Here is a 14,972-nt window from a genome sequence, read left to right on the forward strand (position 1 = left end):
ACTACTGATTTGGGTAGTGGGAAACAAAAAGGCAAACATTGAAACAACACTGTTCCTCCCCCCTTTCCAGACTCAACTTCATTTCTTCACTCACAACTCCTCCACTTGCTCACCCCCCAAACCCTGAGTAGGACAGTGGGGATAGGGGTTATGGTCAGCATACAACAGCTTCTCTCTCCTGCTCCTTCTTTCTCACTCTTTTCCTCTGCTTTCCATGGGCTGCAGTCCTTTAGGAATACCCATCTGCTCCAGTGTGGTATCCTCCACGGGCTGCAGCATGGATCTCTGCTCTGGCACCTGGAGGACCTCCTCCTCCTCCTTCTCCATCATTTTATTTTTAGCTTCATTTATTTATTTCATGCAAGCGGCCCATATGCACCTTCAGTGTGTGAAAGGTGTATAATAACGTTATTTACCTCGTTGAAGGAATGGAAGTAACTTCCACGTCAGCCTTTCTGTGTAATCTAGAGAAAATAGCATATAATTTTCTTACCAGCTTTAAAGCACACATTTAATGCTATACTTTTTGATTGACTCTTGTTGCTGCTTCAATAACAAACACCATGGTTATTTTTACCTTCTCAGGAGAAAAATATGTGAAGTTAAACAGCTGAAGGTAAGTGAAATCTGGAGGTGATAACTGCTGCCTCAGAGCATAAAGGACTTATTGAATAAACATGCAAAAGACTTTGATACAGACAAAGGGAAAGTATTTTTATGTACAGTGCTCTTTTAATCTATGGGCCAGCTTCTGAAATGCCATTTGTATCCTAGTAACTCCCTGTGTACAGGATAGTGGAAGGCTTTGGGGAATTACATGGACACTTTAAGAGAACCACAGTAGTCCCCAAAAATTAAAGTATAATTAAAAAAAAAAAAGTGGGAGTTGGAAGCAATTATATATAATAATATGCAATAAATTAATAGATTTTCCTATGCTACTAAAGCATTAATAAAGCCCCGAGCTTAAAGTATCACTTCATGTGATTAAAATATGTTGCAGTTTTAGAACAAATAACAATGACTGAGGACATAAATATTGTGCTTCAAGGCATAAGCCAAAGACTAACACACAGATAAGAAATATTTTAGTTTACAAGTAAGTTATCTAACTGTAGGATTTTTTGCCTTGTAGCTGAAGTCATCTATTGCTGGTTACTCAGATGGAGGATCATACCTGGAGCTCACCTTTTATGAGGTCTGACTACCTCTTTTCTCTTCTATACCTCTACACCACTACGTTGCTGAAATTTTTATGAATGTTAGTCTAAGTTTTATATCTTCAAAGATAAATTAATAGAAGGGTTTTATTTTTTTAATAAAAAGTTGGCATTTCTCCAGTGCCAGTTCTGAGGTTGACCCAAGAAAGGCACTGAGGTTGTTTATCACTTAAAAGTGAAGACAGGTCTATACTTAGCATCCATTGAGGAAAGTACTGGTTTACATCCTCTATAAATATTTAATTACCAAAGAAAATAGGATGGAACTGTTATGGTACAAGTGACTTCCTGCATCTGATTACAAAAAGGATTCTCAGTTTGAAGCCTGATCTGTTTTAACAATATGAAATATGTTGCCTAGAGCAGCTTATTTTTCTGTTAAAATAAAATAACCGAATTTGAGTGTTCAAAATGTATATTATGAAATTCTGGGAAAGAGTAAAAATACTATTCTTGGTTTGCAATGGTTATCTGCTATTTGCAGCACTCTTACTCAAGGTGCTTAAATTTATTTTCCTTCTTTAGTTGCACGATTTTGCTCTCATATTTACATTTTATTTGCTACTTTTCTTGTTTATGGCAGCTAATTTTGTGAAGTTTTAATGATATATAGATTTAAGCACTGTGATTTTGTTTCAACAAGTTGGAGTCTATTTCAGCTTAAAAAGACTATGGAAAGTCTATTTATTCAGTCCCACTTTGATGTCTAAAGTTACTTGATAGCATCCTTCTAATATTCACCAAAGAGCAACAGGGCAGATGAGATTACAATTGGAAACTCATCAAAGTAAATTGATGCCTCTCTTGGTCCTGGACATTGCTGTTAGTGGTCTTCAGCTTCAGAAGTAGGAGTAGTGCCTGGGAAAAGGTGCAAGGCTCTTTTGCAGCTGGGACAAGCAATAAAATTAATTCTGCTGGAATGGATGAAAAAAATGATCACCCAGCAGCTAAACCTGAAGATGAACTAAGTGTAAGTAGGTGACTTAAGTGTTCTTGATTTCATACGCTTCTTGACAGTATTAGATCTCTTATTATCTAATTCTCAAGTATTAAACTTAACATCCCAGTTGATTTGTTATAACTTTCTGGTTTATAACTCAATCTGAAATTGTCAACATATGTTTGCATATCTTCAGATTTGCTAGTAACAAGTATTTTCAGACAACTGAAATGATGGGAATGTCAGTGTGACAATATAAAAAGCTTTTATTGGCGTCATGGCAGCACATTTTCCCAAAAAGAAATCAATTTCTAGGCAAGAAAGGCAACTTTTAAAGCAGGTAAAATGTTTTGCTTTTCCCTGAGAAGATACAGAAGGGGATTACTGCATGAGTGTTAACTCTTGACAAAGAAGTAATTAAATATTTAGTGCATGGTGATAGTCAAATTGCAGCTTTAGCTGGAAACCAATTCTAGAATGCAGGAACTCAGTTGCAGTAGAAAGGAAAGCTGAATTAAGAGCTGTGATCCTTACTGAGGGAAGGAAACAACTTTGCCCTTGTTTTTCGTACTATAAAGTGTTTATGGTAAACTAATGTAACCTTGGGAGATATTTAAAATGCAGAGCATAGCATTCAATATTCCTATGAATCCTGTGTAACAGACAACTTTGCCATGCAAGCCTTGATTCATGAAGTGAGTTTTTTAAAAATAAGTTTAGAATTGCAGTAGATGCAATGAAAACATTATTTGTTTCAAGTGCATCCTTATAGCCCAGTGATGTCAATCTTGAGCAGTCTTTAAGAATCCTTGATGGGAACTTGGTATCTAATTTTTAAGAATAAATCTGTCTGGTTATCTACAGCTACAAAAAGGAATGACATGGAAAAACTCAAATATAAAATATTCTTGGGGGAATATTGATGAAAGCAGAAAATGTTCCCATTGATGCATAGTGGCCCAAATCTCAGATGTCAGAACTGAGCATTCATTGGGCTCTCTTAAGCTGTCCTGAGTGTATAAGGGAACTTTACATGACAGATCAGAGCTTTAAACAAATAGGCAATTCTGTTTTCATCCTTACATAGAATTGTACTCAATACGGTTTTTAAAAAATACAGAAGACGGACAAATGGAGTCCTTCTTGAGAACGTGCAAAACAAGTGCAGTTAATTACCTAGATAGAACATATGAGTTTGAGATCTTCTGGTTCAGTGTTTTCATGTTTTCTTTGAAGAAATTGTGAAGTGCACTACCGGGTACACAGAGCTCTTTTATTGAAGGCATTGTCCCACTGAGTTTTGAATATCTTCAGGGATGGAGGTTTCCTGACCTCTCTGGGCATGGCTCAGGTGTATGGCCCTCATGGTTAAAATCCAATTTTCTTTTTTTTCTTTTCTCCAACCCTCCCCTCCTCCAGCTGGAATTTCCCCTGTTGCCATGTGTAACTGTTGTGGCTGTCTCTTCACTGTGCATCAGTGAGACAAGTGGGGCTCTGTCTTCTCCATAACCCACTTTAGGTAGGGAAATCTATAATTAGATTTACTCACTGACTATGCCTTCTTGTCACCAGCTAAATAACCACAGGGATCTCAACTTTTTGCTGTACATCATATCCTCCAGGCCCTTGCCTCCTGGTGGCCCTCTCCTGGAATCACTCCAGTTTATCAACATCTCTGTTATACTGATAGGCCCAAAACTGGATACAGTACTCCAGATACAGCTCTAGTAGTGTAGGGCAGAAGGAAACATCCACTTTTTGTAGATTATTTCACAGCACTGCTTTTGCTAATGCCTAGTAATTGTGTTTGGCATTTCCTGGGCATCAAGCTCCATCAGCGCACAGTTTTTGTAGCCTCTGTGTTAAACTTAGCATCCCATGTTGATAACTTGGAGTGCAGTTCTTAGCTGGGTACTTCCTGACTTTCATAGTCTTCTCCCTCCAAGTGAAATACAGTTTGTAGGGATGAAAACTGAGCCTTGTGTCCACACCTTTTAGTCTACATCAGGCCACAGGCTCTTGCAGTGTACCTTCTGAGGCTTCAAAGAATGAAATGATGGTAAATAGCCTGGCAGCTGGTTGCAGCCTTTCTCCTCGCTGCCAACCCCTTGTAGCTCTGCAGAGGCTAAGAAGGGTCTATTGAGTGTAGGGAACAGCCAGACCTGCCCAAGTCAAGGTCTGTGCTGTTGTACGTGCATCCGTTCTGGTGTGGTTGTGAACTCTTTGGTGTGTTTCTGTGTGGGCGCTGAAAGGGATAGGTGATGGGACAGGGGTGTGTCCCTCAGCAGAGCGAGGCTATCTGCACCTCGAGAAAATCATACGTCAGTTATCGTTGGTCTTTGTCAGAGATTCCTGACTTGCATTGCTGAGAGATGACGTACCTCCGAGTAGGTCCTAGCCCACAAGTGGCATAAAATCAGCTGGGGGCGGGGGCACCCACTTTGGAAATGCCCTTGAAAGGAGTTAAGCTATTCCAAAGACTAAGACCAAAACAAACAAAAAAGCTTTTTCCTTATATTTAAGATGGTGAAGTTCAGATTTATCCTTGTATATATGAGGTCCTGAGCCAGGTCTTTTTGTCTCAAAGTCTGTTTTGTGCTTCATGGAAGACTTTGCACTAAAACTCTTGCTGCAGCTTGCTCACTGGTGTTTGTCAACACCTCCAGTCTTGGAGAACCCACAACATCCTAAGGCAGCCTCTTGAGAGCTTCCATCTCACTAGCATCAACATGGTTTTGGAATATTGTTCCTGAGCGTTCCGTATTGATGTGGCAATATTGTGTAACTTATGTTATAGCTGTGATATAAGGAAGACAGTCAAGGGTTTTTTTTATAGTTCTAATTCTGGTGCAGCTGGGTATCACAGCTATGCCTCTGTTCATGCCCAGTGCACTTGGTCATTAATGCCCTGAGTGGTCCAGGAATTTGCCAGTTAACCTCTGCAGAGATGAGATAATGAATTGACTTGAGAAAAGGTGATTGAGCCTTTAGCTGATATCACAACAAAGTATTTGACTGTCACGGAAGATCTCCAAGAGGGAATTTTATGAAGTCCCAGAGATTTCCCCAGGCACCTCTTGCTGTGCCTGCAGTGACTGATAGACGTTATTTGTATGCTTAAATGCATGGATTATTTCCTGCAGAGGAAAATGCATGGGGGAGTGTCTGGTACAGACTTTCCAGAACAGACCAAAGTGTAGATAGATATGATACTTACAGGAAGGAGCAACTGCTGCTGCAAATACAGAAATGGCCACGTAGTAGTCTTTTGTACCTAGTTAAGATGGTCAAGAGATACTTTGAATCTAGCTTTAGAAAATCTGGCACTGTAGTTCAAAATAAACTGTCAAAGGACTGGATAACCAGGTGAAGACCTTGTCCTTGTCCCATCCCAGAAAGACTTGTGCTGTTTCCTCCTGTTCAAGGGAGGGAACTTCCCACAGGGAGCTGGGCATGCAGGAGGAGGCTGTCCATACCCACTGCTCCTCATCCTCAAAGGAAGTGGAACTTTTTTTCTGAGAAATGAATGGATTGAACCCACTCATATTGGGACAGTTCTGGTCTGAGAAGAAAGTAGCTTTTTTAAAATTTTTTTGGGGGGAACAGCAGTGTCATGTTGACCATGAGCTGGAAGGTGTGCATGTACCTGTCTCCTGGTTCCTTAGCAGGGAAGTGACAAGCCATGCTATTGGAACAAGGATTGACTATTTGAATATCGTGCTAATCCCTCCCTCCCACTTCACACAAAAGGGGGAATGAATGGCTGAATGTGTGTCTGCTTCTGCACCAAACTTGCATAAGCATAGCAAAGGTTTGGGTCATGAGACACCTTGTTAGGTTATGTTACCCAGCTGCTGTTGAAGAGCTGCCGTTCTACAATACTTGTCTGTGTATACATCTTGGCTGCAGACAGTGCAAGGTAATTCAACGTTGTCTACCCTCTGGTCTAAAGAGGGAGAGTTTACTTTACACTAATGAGGTATGCACAAGGATATCGGTGTTCATTCATATGGTTAATGCTGGGTAGCTGTTTCATATTGAGCTGTTATCCCAGGATATGTTGTGTTTTTACATCCTTATGCAATAGGGACTGACTCTGTGTTACATTTGCAAGTGTTTGGAAGAAAAGGACCTTACTTTCTGACTGGAGTTTTAAACAACTACTAAGTTAATTATAGTTGTGTATATGCAGTAACAGACAGATTTATGTGGGAATCTCTTCTAGCTGTTGCTCAGTCAATTGCTCTTAGAAATGTTCCACATTTTTTGTTGTCTTTCACCTTATTTTAGGTAGTCAACATCTCAGTCCAAATGGTAGCTGCAGAAGATAAGTTGGCAAAGAGGATTCTGGCAAGGAAAAAACATGGCAAATTGAAAATGAAGAAAAAAGATAAGTTGCTGTGGAATTTTCAAAACAAAATAATACTCTTTACCCTCATTCTATTCATTTTAGGAGTTGTAACCTGGACATTACTGTGGCTTTTCATTGGTGAGTTGCTGAAAGCTCATGCCAATTTCATACATCACTGTCCCCAACAGCACTTTCAGTTGGGTTTAGGATCTTGCTTGTCCTGAAGGCTGTTTCTAAAATAAACATGGAACTTATTCAAATGGGGCCTGAAAGACTTTTGTGTGCCTTTGTTAAGACTTAACAAGCAATTATAAAAGCAGGCAGAGCTGCCGGCTTTAGGAAGTGTGACTTTTTTTTTTTAAGTGTTATGCAAAACATTTTTTTATGTGCTAGCTAATTGCAGAGACCTGACAGTTCCTATGAGCTTGATTGCTCAGAAATTTTGACTTCCACTGTGTTTCTTGGCTTGCTGAAGGTCAGGTAAGTCCTTTGTCTCTCATGCAGAATAGATTTAAAGGCATTAAAAGGGAGTAAAATACAGATGTGTCTAATTGGGCAATAAAAGCTATGTTCTCCTTTTTAGAACCCTGATGCCGATACTGGCTAAGATTCCTTAGGGATGCTCCAGCACCTGGATGTTGATATTGCCTTCATTATGCCGGTTCATTTGTATGGTGATATCTTACCTTGTATGCGGGGAACAGGTGCTCAATTAACCTTCATATTGTGGTACTTATCTAGAATGGTTTAGCTGTGAAAACGTAGTGTTCTTTTGGTAGTTGTTTCCACTGTAAGGCCGAACAGGTTAATTTGGTTTAGAATTTAATCACAAAAAAAGTCTCTTTGTTATTTTAATAAAAAGTTTAAAAAAAAAAAAAAAGCTAACTGACATCTTTGTTTCTTGCAGTTCAGGCAGAAAACAAAGATGCACTGTATTTTGTTGGACTGTTTCGTGTTGCCAACATAGAGTTTCTCCCAGAATATAGGCAGAAGGAGTCAAAAGAATTCCTCTCCATGGCACAGAATGTGCAGCATGTGGTAAGATGAGTGGGCTGCTTGGCTAGCAAAAAGATCAGGGCTGTGAACAAGAGGTGTGACTTTCAGGTGTCATTGAGTCTGCTGTGGTGTTCTGCTCCCCCCCCCCCCCCCCCTTCTTTTTTTGCCCCTCTGGAAGACTATGTACAAAGGGTGGCTATCTGGAGGTAGGAAGGAACTGACTGCTTACAGTTTGTTAGTCACAAACTGAGTTTTGAAAAGGTCTGTTTGACTTTTACATTTACTGAAAATTGTACATATTTCCCCCCACAAATTGGGGTCTATGAATAGAACTCTACAAAAGCCCTTCAAAACTTAATTGCCACTTTTGAGACATTATACCAATGAAGTCTTTTGCATTTAAATTGGTATCTGCTGCCAGTCTTCTGCCTTAAAGCATCTATAATTACCCTAGAGCTCTCAAACATATTTACATTTACATTTCCTTCTGATGCTAGGTATTCTAAAGACCATTATTATTCCCAAACACCTTGCATCAGTCTAAGCAGTTAAGGCTGCTCTACAGTGGGAAGAGAGGGGTGGGAATCTTGGTTAAAAGGGAATTTGACTTTAAAGACATTTGGTGTAAGGAGGAAAAGACATTAATGCCAGGAAATGCAGCACTGCCCGCATAAGGATTCAAGCAATAGTACAAAAACTGCTGAACAAACAAAAAAATAACAACCTCAGATGCAACCAAGAGATTTTCGAATAGCTGCAAAGTTTTTGTCATCTTATAATATGAACTCACATTCCTGTTTTCCAGTTCTATCTTTTTCTCTCCCCCCTCTAAAAGCTGAAGCCCTCACAAAGGACTTGAAAGCAGACAGTCTAGTTTTCCTAGTCCTGCATGTTAACAACTGAAGTGCTTCCAGGCAGGGGTGACAGACAACAAGCACAAGAAGTGTCCTTTTCCCACTCTCCATGGAGCGCCTCTAACCTGCCCTGAGCCTTGTGTCTTGCTCTTGTCCCAGAGCATCCTGCCATTGTCACACATGGTGAAGAGAGGTGACAGACAGCAGGTGTGAACTGCCGGTGTCACCACCTCCTACCTGAATGTAACTTGGAAATTGCTTTTTTTGTCTGTAAACTTTGCCTGAAGTCACCAATGGATTTTACGTTGAAACTGAAACTGCACTTCTTGGTGACATGACTGTTGGCTAAAATTGCTAGCAGGGATGTGGGGGACTGGGGTTTTTGTTTGGTTTTCTCCTTGAAACCCTTTTGTTCGTGGCTCCTGGCCCAGAGACCCCCTGAGTGGTAGTAGAAGAACCTCTCAAGATAGGCTCCTTTCCCCTTTGATAGTAACAGTAATATATAAAATCCCTTGTAGCCTAATCTGGAGAAAGACTGAGCTCCACCCATTTTATTTAGGCCCTTAAAATAATTGTTCAAACTTACTGTGTCAAATACTAAATGTTAGGGACTAATATTAATGTGATTTTTTTACAGCCTTTGCTTCAAAATAATCCATGTTACAGTCCCTTGGGCACTAATTTTAACTATTAAGGAGCAGGAGGAGGTCTGAACAGCTTGAGGTACATGCCACCTTGTGGCTTTAGAAGTGTGCCTCTTTGAACAAGAGGAGTGAAGGTTATTGTCACCATCACACACATACAAAAAACTGGTGGAATTGAGAGCTTGCTTTCCCCGAAGGCAGTCCCACAGCATGAAATGAACAGAGTTTTTCCTTCTCCACATATATTACACTGTGTATTGGAAAGAAATATGTTAATATGAAGCTGTTAGTGAAGAAAATAGACACAAACTGAATTGAAATGCAAGAAAATTCCACATAAACATTAGAAAAGCCACTTTGACTGTAAAGGTGATCAAACACTGGAGCAGATACTCAACTGGACGTGGCCCTGAGCAACCTGGTATAGCTGATCCTGCTTTGAGCAGAGGGGTTGGACTAGATGCTCTCCAGCAGTCCCTTCCAATCTCAGTCTTTCTGTGATTCTGTGGAAAAAGCTCTGATATGTGCTGTTAACTGCACCTTAGTACCAACACACAGTATGTGCTTATTTCCTGAAGACTGGCCCTAAGTTTCAACACCAGGATAGGGAAGCCCTCCGTGTTTGGGGTTTGCTGGGCAAAGAATGTGCGCTCTTTTAAAAACTCATTTATTTGGGAAAAAGCATTGCTGTACACGTCAGTGGGCCATGGGCAGAAGATTTGATGTTTCCTGGGAATACTGGACTTGTTATGTGTCCATTGCAGAGCTGGTCTGTTCTTGTCTGCTGCTCTGCCTATCTTGGCTGCTGTATGTCTGGAAATGTGTGCAAATTGCATATTCTTGGTGGAAAAGATGATGTTCCCAGGAAGCCTAGGCATATAACATCTCTAGGTATGGCTGATTTTCAGAAATGCTAAATCTTCATTGGCTTAATACTTTCTCTTTCAGATGAACTTGGTCTACACAACTTCCTCTTTCTCCAAATTTTATAAGCAGTCTACAGTTTCAGAAGTCAGGTAAAACTGTAGTTAATGTAATTGTATTTCTGTTGGGTAGTATATAACGTAATGAGCCCACAAGAGAAACTTATTTTTGGTGGTTATTTAATCTCTTTGCTATGCACTTGTACTAATAGCAAAATACATTTATAACCTGTACCAATTCACTTCACAAAAGTAAGGGCAAACTGAAGTCATATAAGCAGTTCCTTGTCTGCCAGGAGCATAATCTAAGGTAAACAGAAATAATGTCCCTAAAGACGTTTTGTGATGCTTTGGTTGATAGGTCACACAGAAGTTTAACCACTTAAACATGCTGTTAGAGCACAACTCTGTATTATTGACCAAGTTACATGTATTTTATAAGTAACGTTATTGGTAGAAAACTCTTTTCCACTGACACAAGAAGGGGAAAATCCCTATACTGCAATAAAGTACATTTACTCTAATATTATGTATGCAATTAATGCTAGAGGATTAGTTATTCCAATCCAGTAATCTCTAGAAGATAATCCAGCTCTAATTCAAGTAGATATGATGATTTCCATAAATCTCAAAAGTCAGGAGCCCTCAGGAAGTCAGCCTAGTGAAGATGCCCAACTGGCTGTGAGGAGTGCATTTTGGGCTTGCTTTGTTTGGGTTTGGTTTTGTTTGTTTGTTTGTTTTTTCTTATTTTTTTTAGGAAAGAAAATACATTCAGGGTGTCAAAGCAACAAGGCAAGATGGAAATAAGCCATACTCTTCTAAATTTGTACTTCAGAAGCTTGTGTTGAGAGTCCAGCCTTAAGAAAACTTTCAACATGATGGTAATCTGTAGGACCTTTTTATTTCAGTAACAACAACAATGGAGGCCTCCTTATTCATTTCTGGATCGTATTTGTGGTACCACAGGCGAAAGGCCAAGCGTTGTGTGAGGATTGTGTGGCTGCCATTTTAAAGGATTCCATTCAGACAAGTGTCATTAACCGGACCTCGGTGGGAAGTCTTCAGGGCCTTGCGGTTGACATGGACTCCATTGTACTTAGTGGTTAGTATTAGCACATACCCATATCCTTGAGGAAACACTTCGTGAAGCACACATTTTTTCTTGCAGTAGCAAATTCTAGAAATAAACCAAAATCTTTACCCAGCATCATTAGCTTCTAATACTATAATCATTAGGGGGGGGGGGGGGGGGGATTAAAAAAAAAAAAAAAAAACAAAAAAACCCCCACACAAACAAACAAAACCCAACAAAAAACCCAAACAGATTTGAGGTCAAATCAAGGTACAACGTATCCCTGTGAACATCCATTGCAAAACTTACTTTACTTGGAGTGCTTATGTTCCAACTGGGGAGCTAAGCCTGATACCTTGTAGCCAGCTCAGATTTGGGTTAGTCTGTGGCTTTATAAAAAAGATGAAGGGCTAAGGTTTCCACGTGGACGAAACTTTTTAGCCCCTCCATTGAAAGTGAGATTCTTGCACCCCTTTATTAAAGATTAAGAAACAGATTATAAAGCTGCCTATTCATTAAACAAAGAAACAGATTATAAAGCTGCCTATTCATTAAACAATTCCCATGCCATTCCTGTCTGGGGAAGAAATTAGCAATGTAGGATTCAAGTATTTGTTTAATATAATTAGCTACAAAATGTTGTATGACTTTTGAGCTGTGTGAACAAAGGACAGAACAAGCTTCCTTTGAACAACTCTGTCCAATTGAAAGCTGAAAAAGACTCTGGTGAAGGGTGAGAAAATGATCTCCTGGGTACCTCTGTCTCAGTCCTTCAATTAATTTGACTGTTTAATTGACATGCAGTCCCTTCTTGCCTCAGGTGCTAAGATGCCTGGGAACATGATACTTCAAAAGCTGCTTGCAGAATTTGGAGAAATTAAGGGGGCTTGGGCAGCCTCCCTCGTTGAGATAGCTGTTTTGTCCTGCGTGTTTAGTGTTATGATTAAAGAAGTGTGATTGAATTAAACTCTGAATTCTGGATTTTGGGTAAATGAGAAGACTCACACAACTGTCTTTCTGTGTAGCAGGTCTTCGGTCAGATTATTGGTCAACAACAGGAACAGGTAATTCACCATTTTGGCAGCTTCCTGGCAGAGGAGAGGTGGAGAACAAAGCTTTTAGTTCATGTCTTAGACTCAAAGATACTGTTTGGTGTTAATTTAAGAAGGTTGAATTCAGCCTTGGCATTTATGTCCTGAGGTGCTGTAAGAGTGACCAAGAGTCTTGAGTGCGACAAATACAGAAAATCTCTGCGTTTAGTCTGACTGGTAAATTTTTTAGGTGTACCTAGTGGCATGGTAGGAAATAAATATTGACATTAAGGCTTTTTTAGGACTTTTATGGTATCTTTGACACAAAGGGAGAAGGGTGACCTGCCATATTCTAGACGTCTTTCAGAGACTTAGTGTAGTCAACCACAGGTAGCAACTGGTATCTGAGAAGCACGGTGCTGGTATGCAATGAAGTTGCAGGGGAACAACGTGGATTGCCACAGGAGTTGAGAAAGTCTTATATTTGTTGTGGTATCTTGTGCTTATCTGCGCAGGACCATAGAATATGGTGCAGAAGTGAAAGTGTTAATGCAGCAGTGTAGAAGGAAGGTGCATCGCCTGGTTGTATTTTGAGAGCAATGGAGTTACTTTGGCATGAAGATGCACCTAGTTATTAGTTCAGGTACAGCACTGGAGTGCAGATTTATTGAAGATTGGGTTGGAGAAGGGATTTGTAGAGTTTCAGCTACTGCGAGTGACTGGCATTGCTATGGTACCTGGCTATGCAGGGTCTGCTTGGGTAAAGACTGTATCCAGCTTTGGTTTCAAACTGGTATGCTTGCATTACTTCTAGTTCCAGAGCCAGCTCTAAAATCTCTGCACCATGCTCCTCACCAGCAGTGAGCTCATCACGTTATTAACTACTTAGTAGAAATGATTGCAGTCACATAATTCTAAAGATTATGATCAAAGCCAGCTTTATTAGAAGCAAGTAAATAAGCACAAATAACTATTACAAAGAAGAATGTTATTGGGAAGAGATAAGAACAAGAAGGAAGAGCAATGGCTCAACCAAAGCTTTAAATAGTTATAACTGTAATTCAGTTGAATGGTATGTGACCCTTACAGATTGTTCATGAACATTCATAGCATTAGTTTCAAGACTGCAAATTAGAAGTGGAAGTCAGACAAAGCCTGCCACTTCCTGCCTTGATTAACTGCTGGTTAAAAGGCCAACATTTACTTTGAGTCAATAATCGACAGTGAACTTTCACAGTGCTTTAATTGGTGTTCCATGATAGTAACTATTTCAGAGACTTGTCTTTTTAATAGGCAGAAATTAATGCAAATATTTACTTTGGATCTTATTATCCTAGTTTGCATTTTCCTCCTCCTCACCTTTCAAAGAGTTATGTTAAGAGTTTTAGATATGACCAAACAAAAAAATCCCTAAGCTATTTGCTGAATAGGAGCTGCAACATTGAATTGAAATAAAGACTTCAATATGTTTGACTTGAAAGCAACAATTGTTTCAGCTTAATTGGAAAATTGGGTGCAAGTAGGGTAATTTTCTGGTGATTCTTATCTAAATTATGACACAGCCTTTTTTTGCCCCCCTCCCTTTTTTTTTTTTTTTTTTTTTTTTTTTTTTTTTATTTATTTATTTAAAGAAAGTGGCTTGTAGGTTAGTCTGTATTGTTTACGTTTCACAGTACTTCCATTTCTAACAGTGACTTCCAGTGCTGCAAAAGTTTTCAAGACTTGACAGGACAAACTCCTGGCCTGAATTAATTTTGACCCTGCTTTGAGCAGGGCATTGAACAAGAAAGGTCCTAGCATCCCTTCCAACCTGACTAAATTGGTGAATCTGAATTTAGTGGTAGCACTTACAGCTCATTTCACAATAAAACATTGAGAAGCCTGATGTTTGAAAAATGATCTAAAACACCCAGAGTAATAAAAAAATGTAGCTTGATTTTTATTTTGTTTTATTTAGTATAAATTTCCTAATCTCTGTAGGGGTGAGCAGTTGATTTCTGCCTTGACGCATGTTTCCCAGTGAACAATTATTTGATTTAAGTACTTCATCCTCTGGGGGCTCTACAGATCTTTAACTGAGAATACTTGTACAAAATGGCAGTGCTTTTGTGCAGATACCCTACAAAGACTTATTTACAGCACTGTTTGCAATGTTCTGTAGTTTTATGAATAGACTTTTCCTTGACCACAGACTTGTAACTAAGATGCAAACAAAGAGTGGCATACACTACTTTGTTTTCACGTTTAGCTATGCTTTCATACGTTGCTTTAGTTTAAAATTATTTCTAGGTGGGGTTTTGGGGGGTTTTTTCTTTTTTTTTTTTTTTCCTCTACTCAATGAGGATTTAACAGTTTTGTAGTGAGTGTCCAGTGTTGAAAATGTGACATTTCCACAGGAACAAATTGTATGTATGATCTGTATGCTGATCACCTACATGAACACTTTCCTCTGGATATCCACGCTACCTCAGGGGGAACGATCTGCTATTTTAAGCTGATTGCATCAGTGGGCCATCTTATTCGTCTTTCAATAGTATCCCTTCAGATTGAAGCAGACAACTGCATCACTGACTCGCTAACCGTTTATGACTCTCTGATGCCAATCAAACATAAGATACTGTACCGGTGAGTATAAATTTTTCATTGAGAATTCATTGACAATCATTTGGGTTTTTTTCCTATAGATTTGTCAACTGCGTTTTTGTTGGGTTTTGGTTTGTTTTGTTAAAAATACTCTGCTTTTCATGCATTATGCACACACCACCTGGCAAACATTTTTTTCTTTTTTTTTTTTTTTTAAGAAATGGAAAAGTTGATCTTGCTAATAAAAGAAACAAATATTCTTTAAATCCTCATTTCTTCTTCAACTGCAGTTCATCTTCACCTAGCTGCAGAACTATAAGAAGTTCACACATTACTGGGCGGAATTTTCTGTTTCTTA

General features: G+C 39.3%; 1 protein-coding gene across 4 annotated transcripts in view; it reads left to right on the plus strand.

The window, feature by feature from the left end:
- The first annotated feature begins 2,084 nt into the window (after positions 1–2,084).
- Positions 2,085–14,972, plus strand: part of TMPRSS7 (transmembrane serine protease 7) — a 30,853-nt gene continuing 17,965 nt past the window's right edge. The window contains exons 1-7 of one of the 4 annotated variants that reach the window (XM_030020591.2): positions 2,085–2,190; positions 6,451–6,649; positions 7,419–7,549; positions 9,954–10,021; positions 10,837–11,030; positions 12,026–12,064; positions 14,428–14,656. In XM_030020591.2, the coding sequence (XP_029876451.1) occupies positions 2,140–2,190; positions 6,451–6,649; positions 7,419–7,549; positions 9,954–10,021; positions 10,837–11,030; positions 12,026–12,064; positions 14,428–14,656 (911 nt within the window). In that variant the 5' untranslated portion in view covers positions 2,085–2,139. Of the gene's footprint in view, positions 2,191–6,450; positions 6,650–7,418; positions 7,550–9,953; positions 10,022–10,836; positions 11,031–12,025; positions 12,065–14,427; positions 14,657–14,972 lie in introns of those variants that run through there. The other 3 variants (XM_030020592.2, XM_030020593.2, XM_030020594.2) reach the window with 3 other exon arrangements.

The sequence above is a fragment of the Aquila chrysaetos genome, chromosome 7 (assembly GCF_900496995.4).
Source record: "Aquila chrysaetos chrysaetos chromosome 7, bAquChr1.4, whole genome shotgun sequence".
Classification (NCBI taxonomy): Eukaryota; Metazoa; Chordata; class Aves; order Accipitriformes; family Accipitridae; genus Aquila; species Aquila chrysaetos.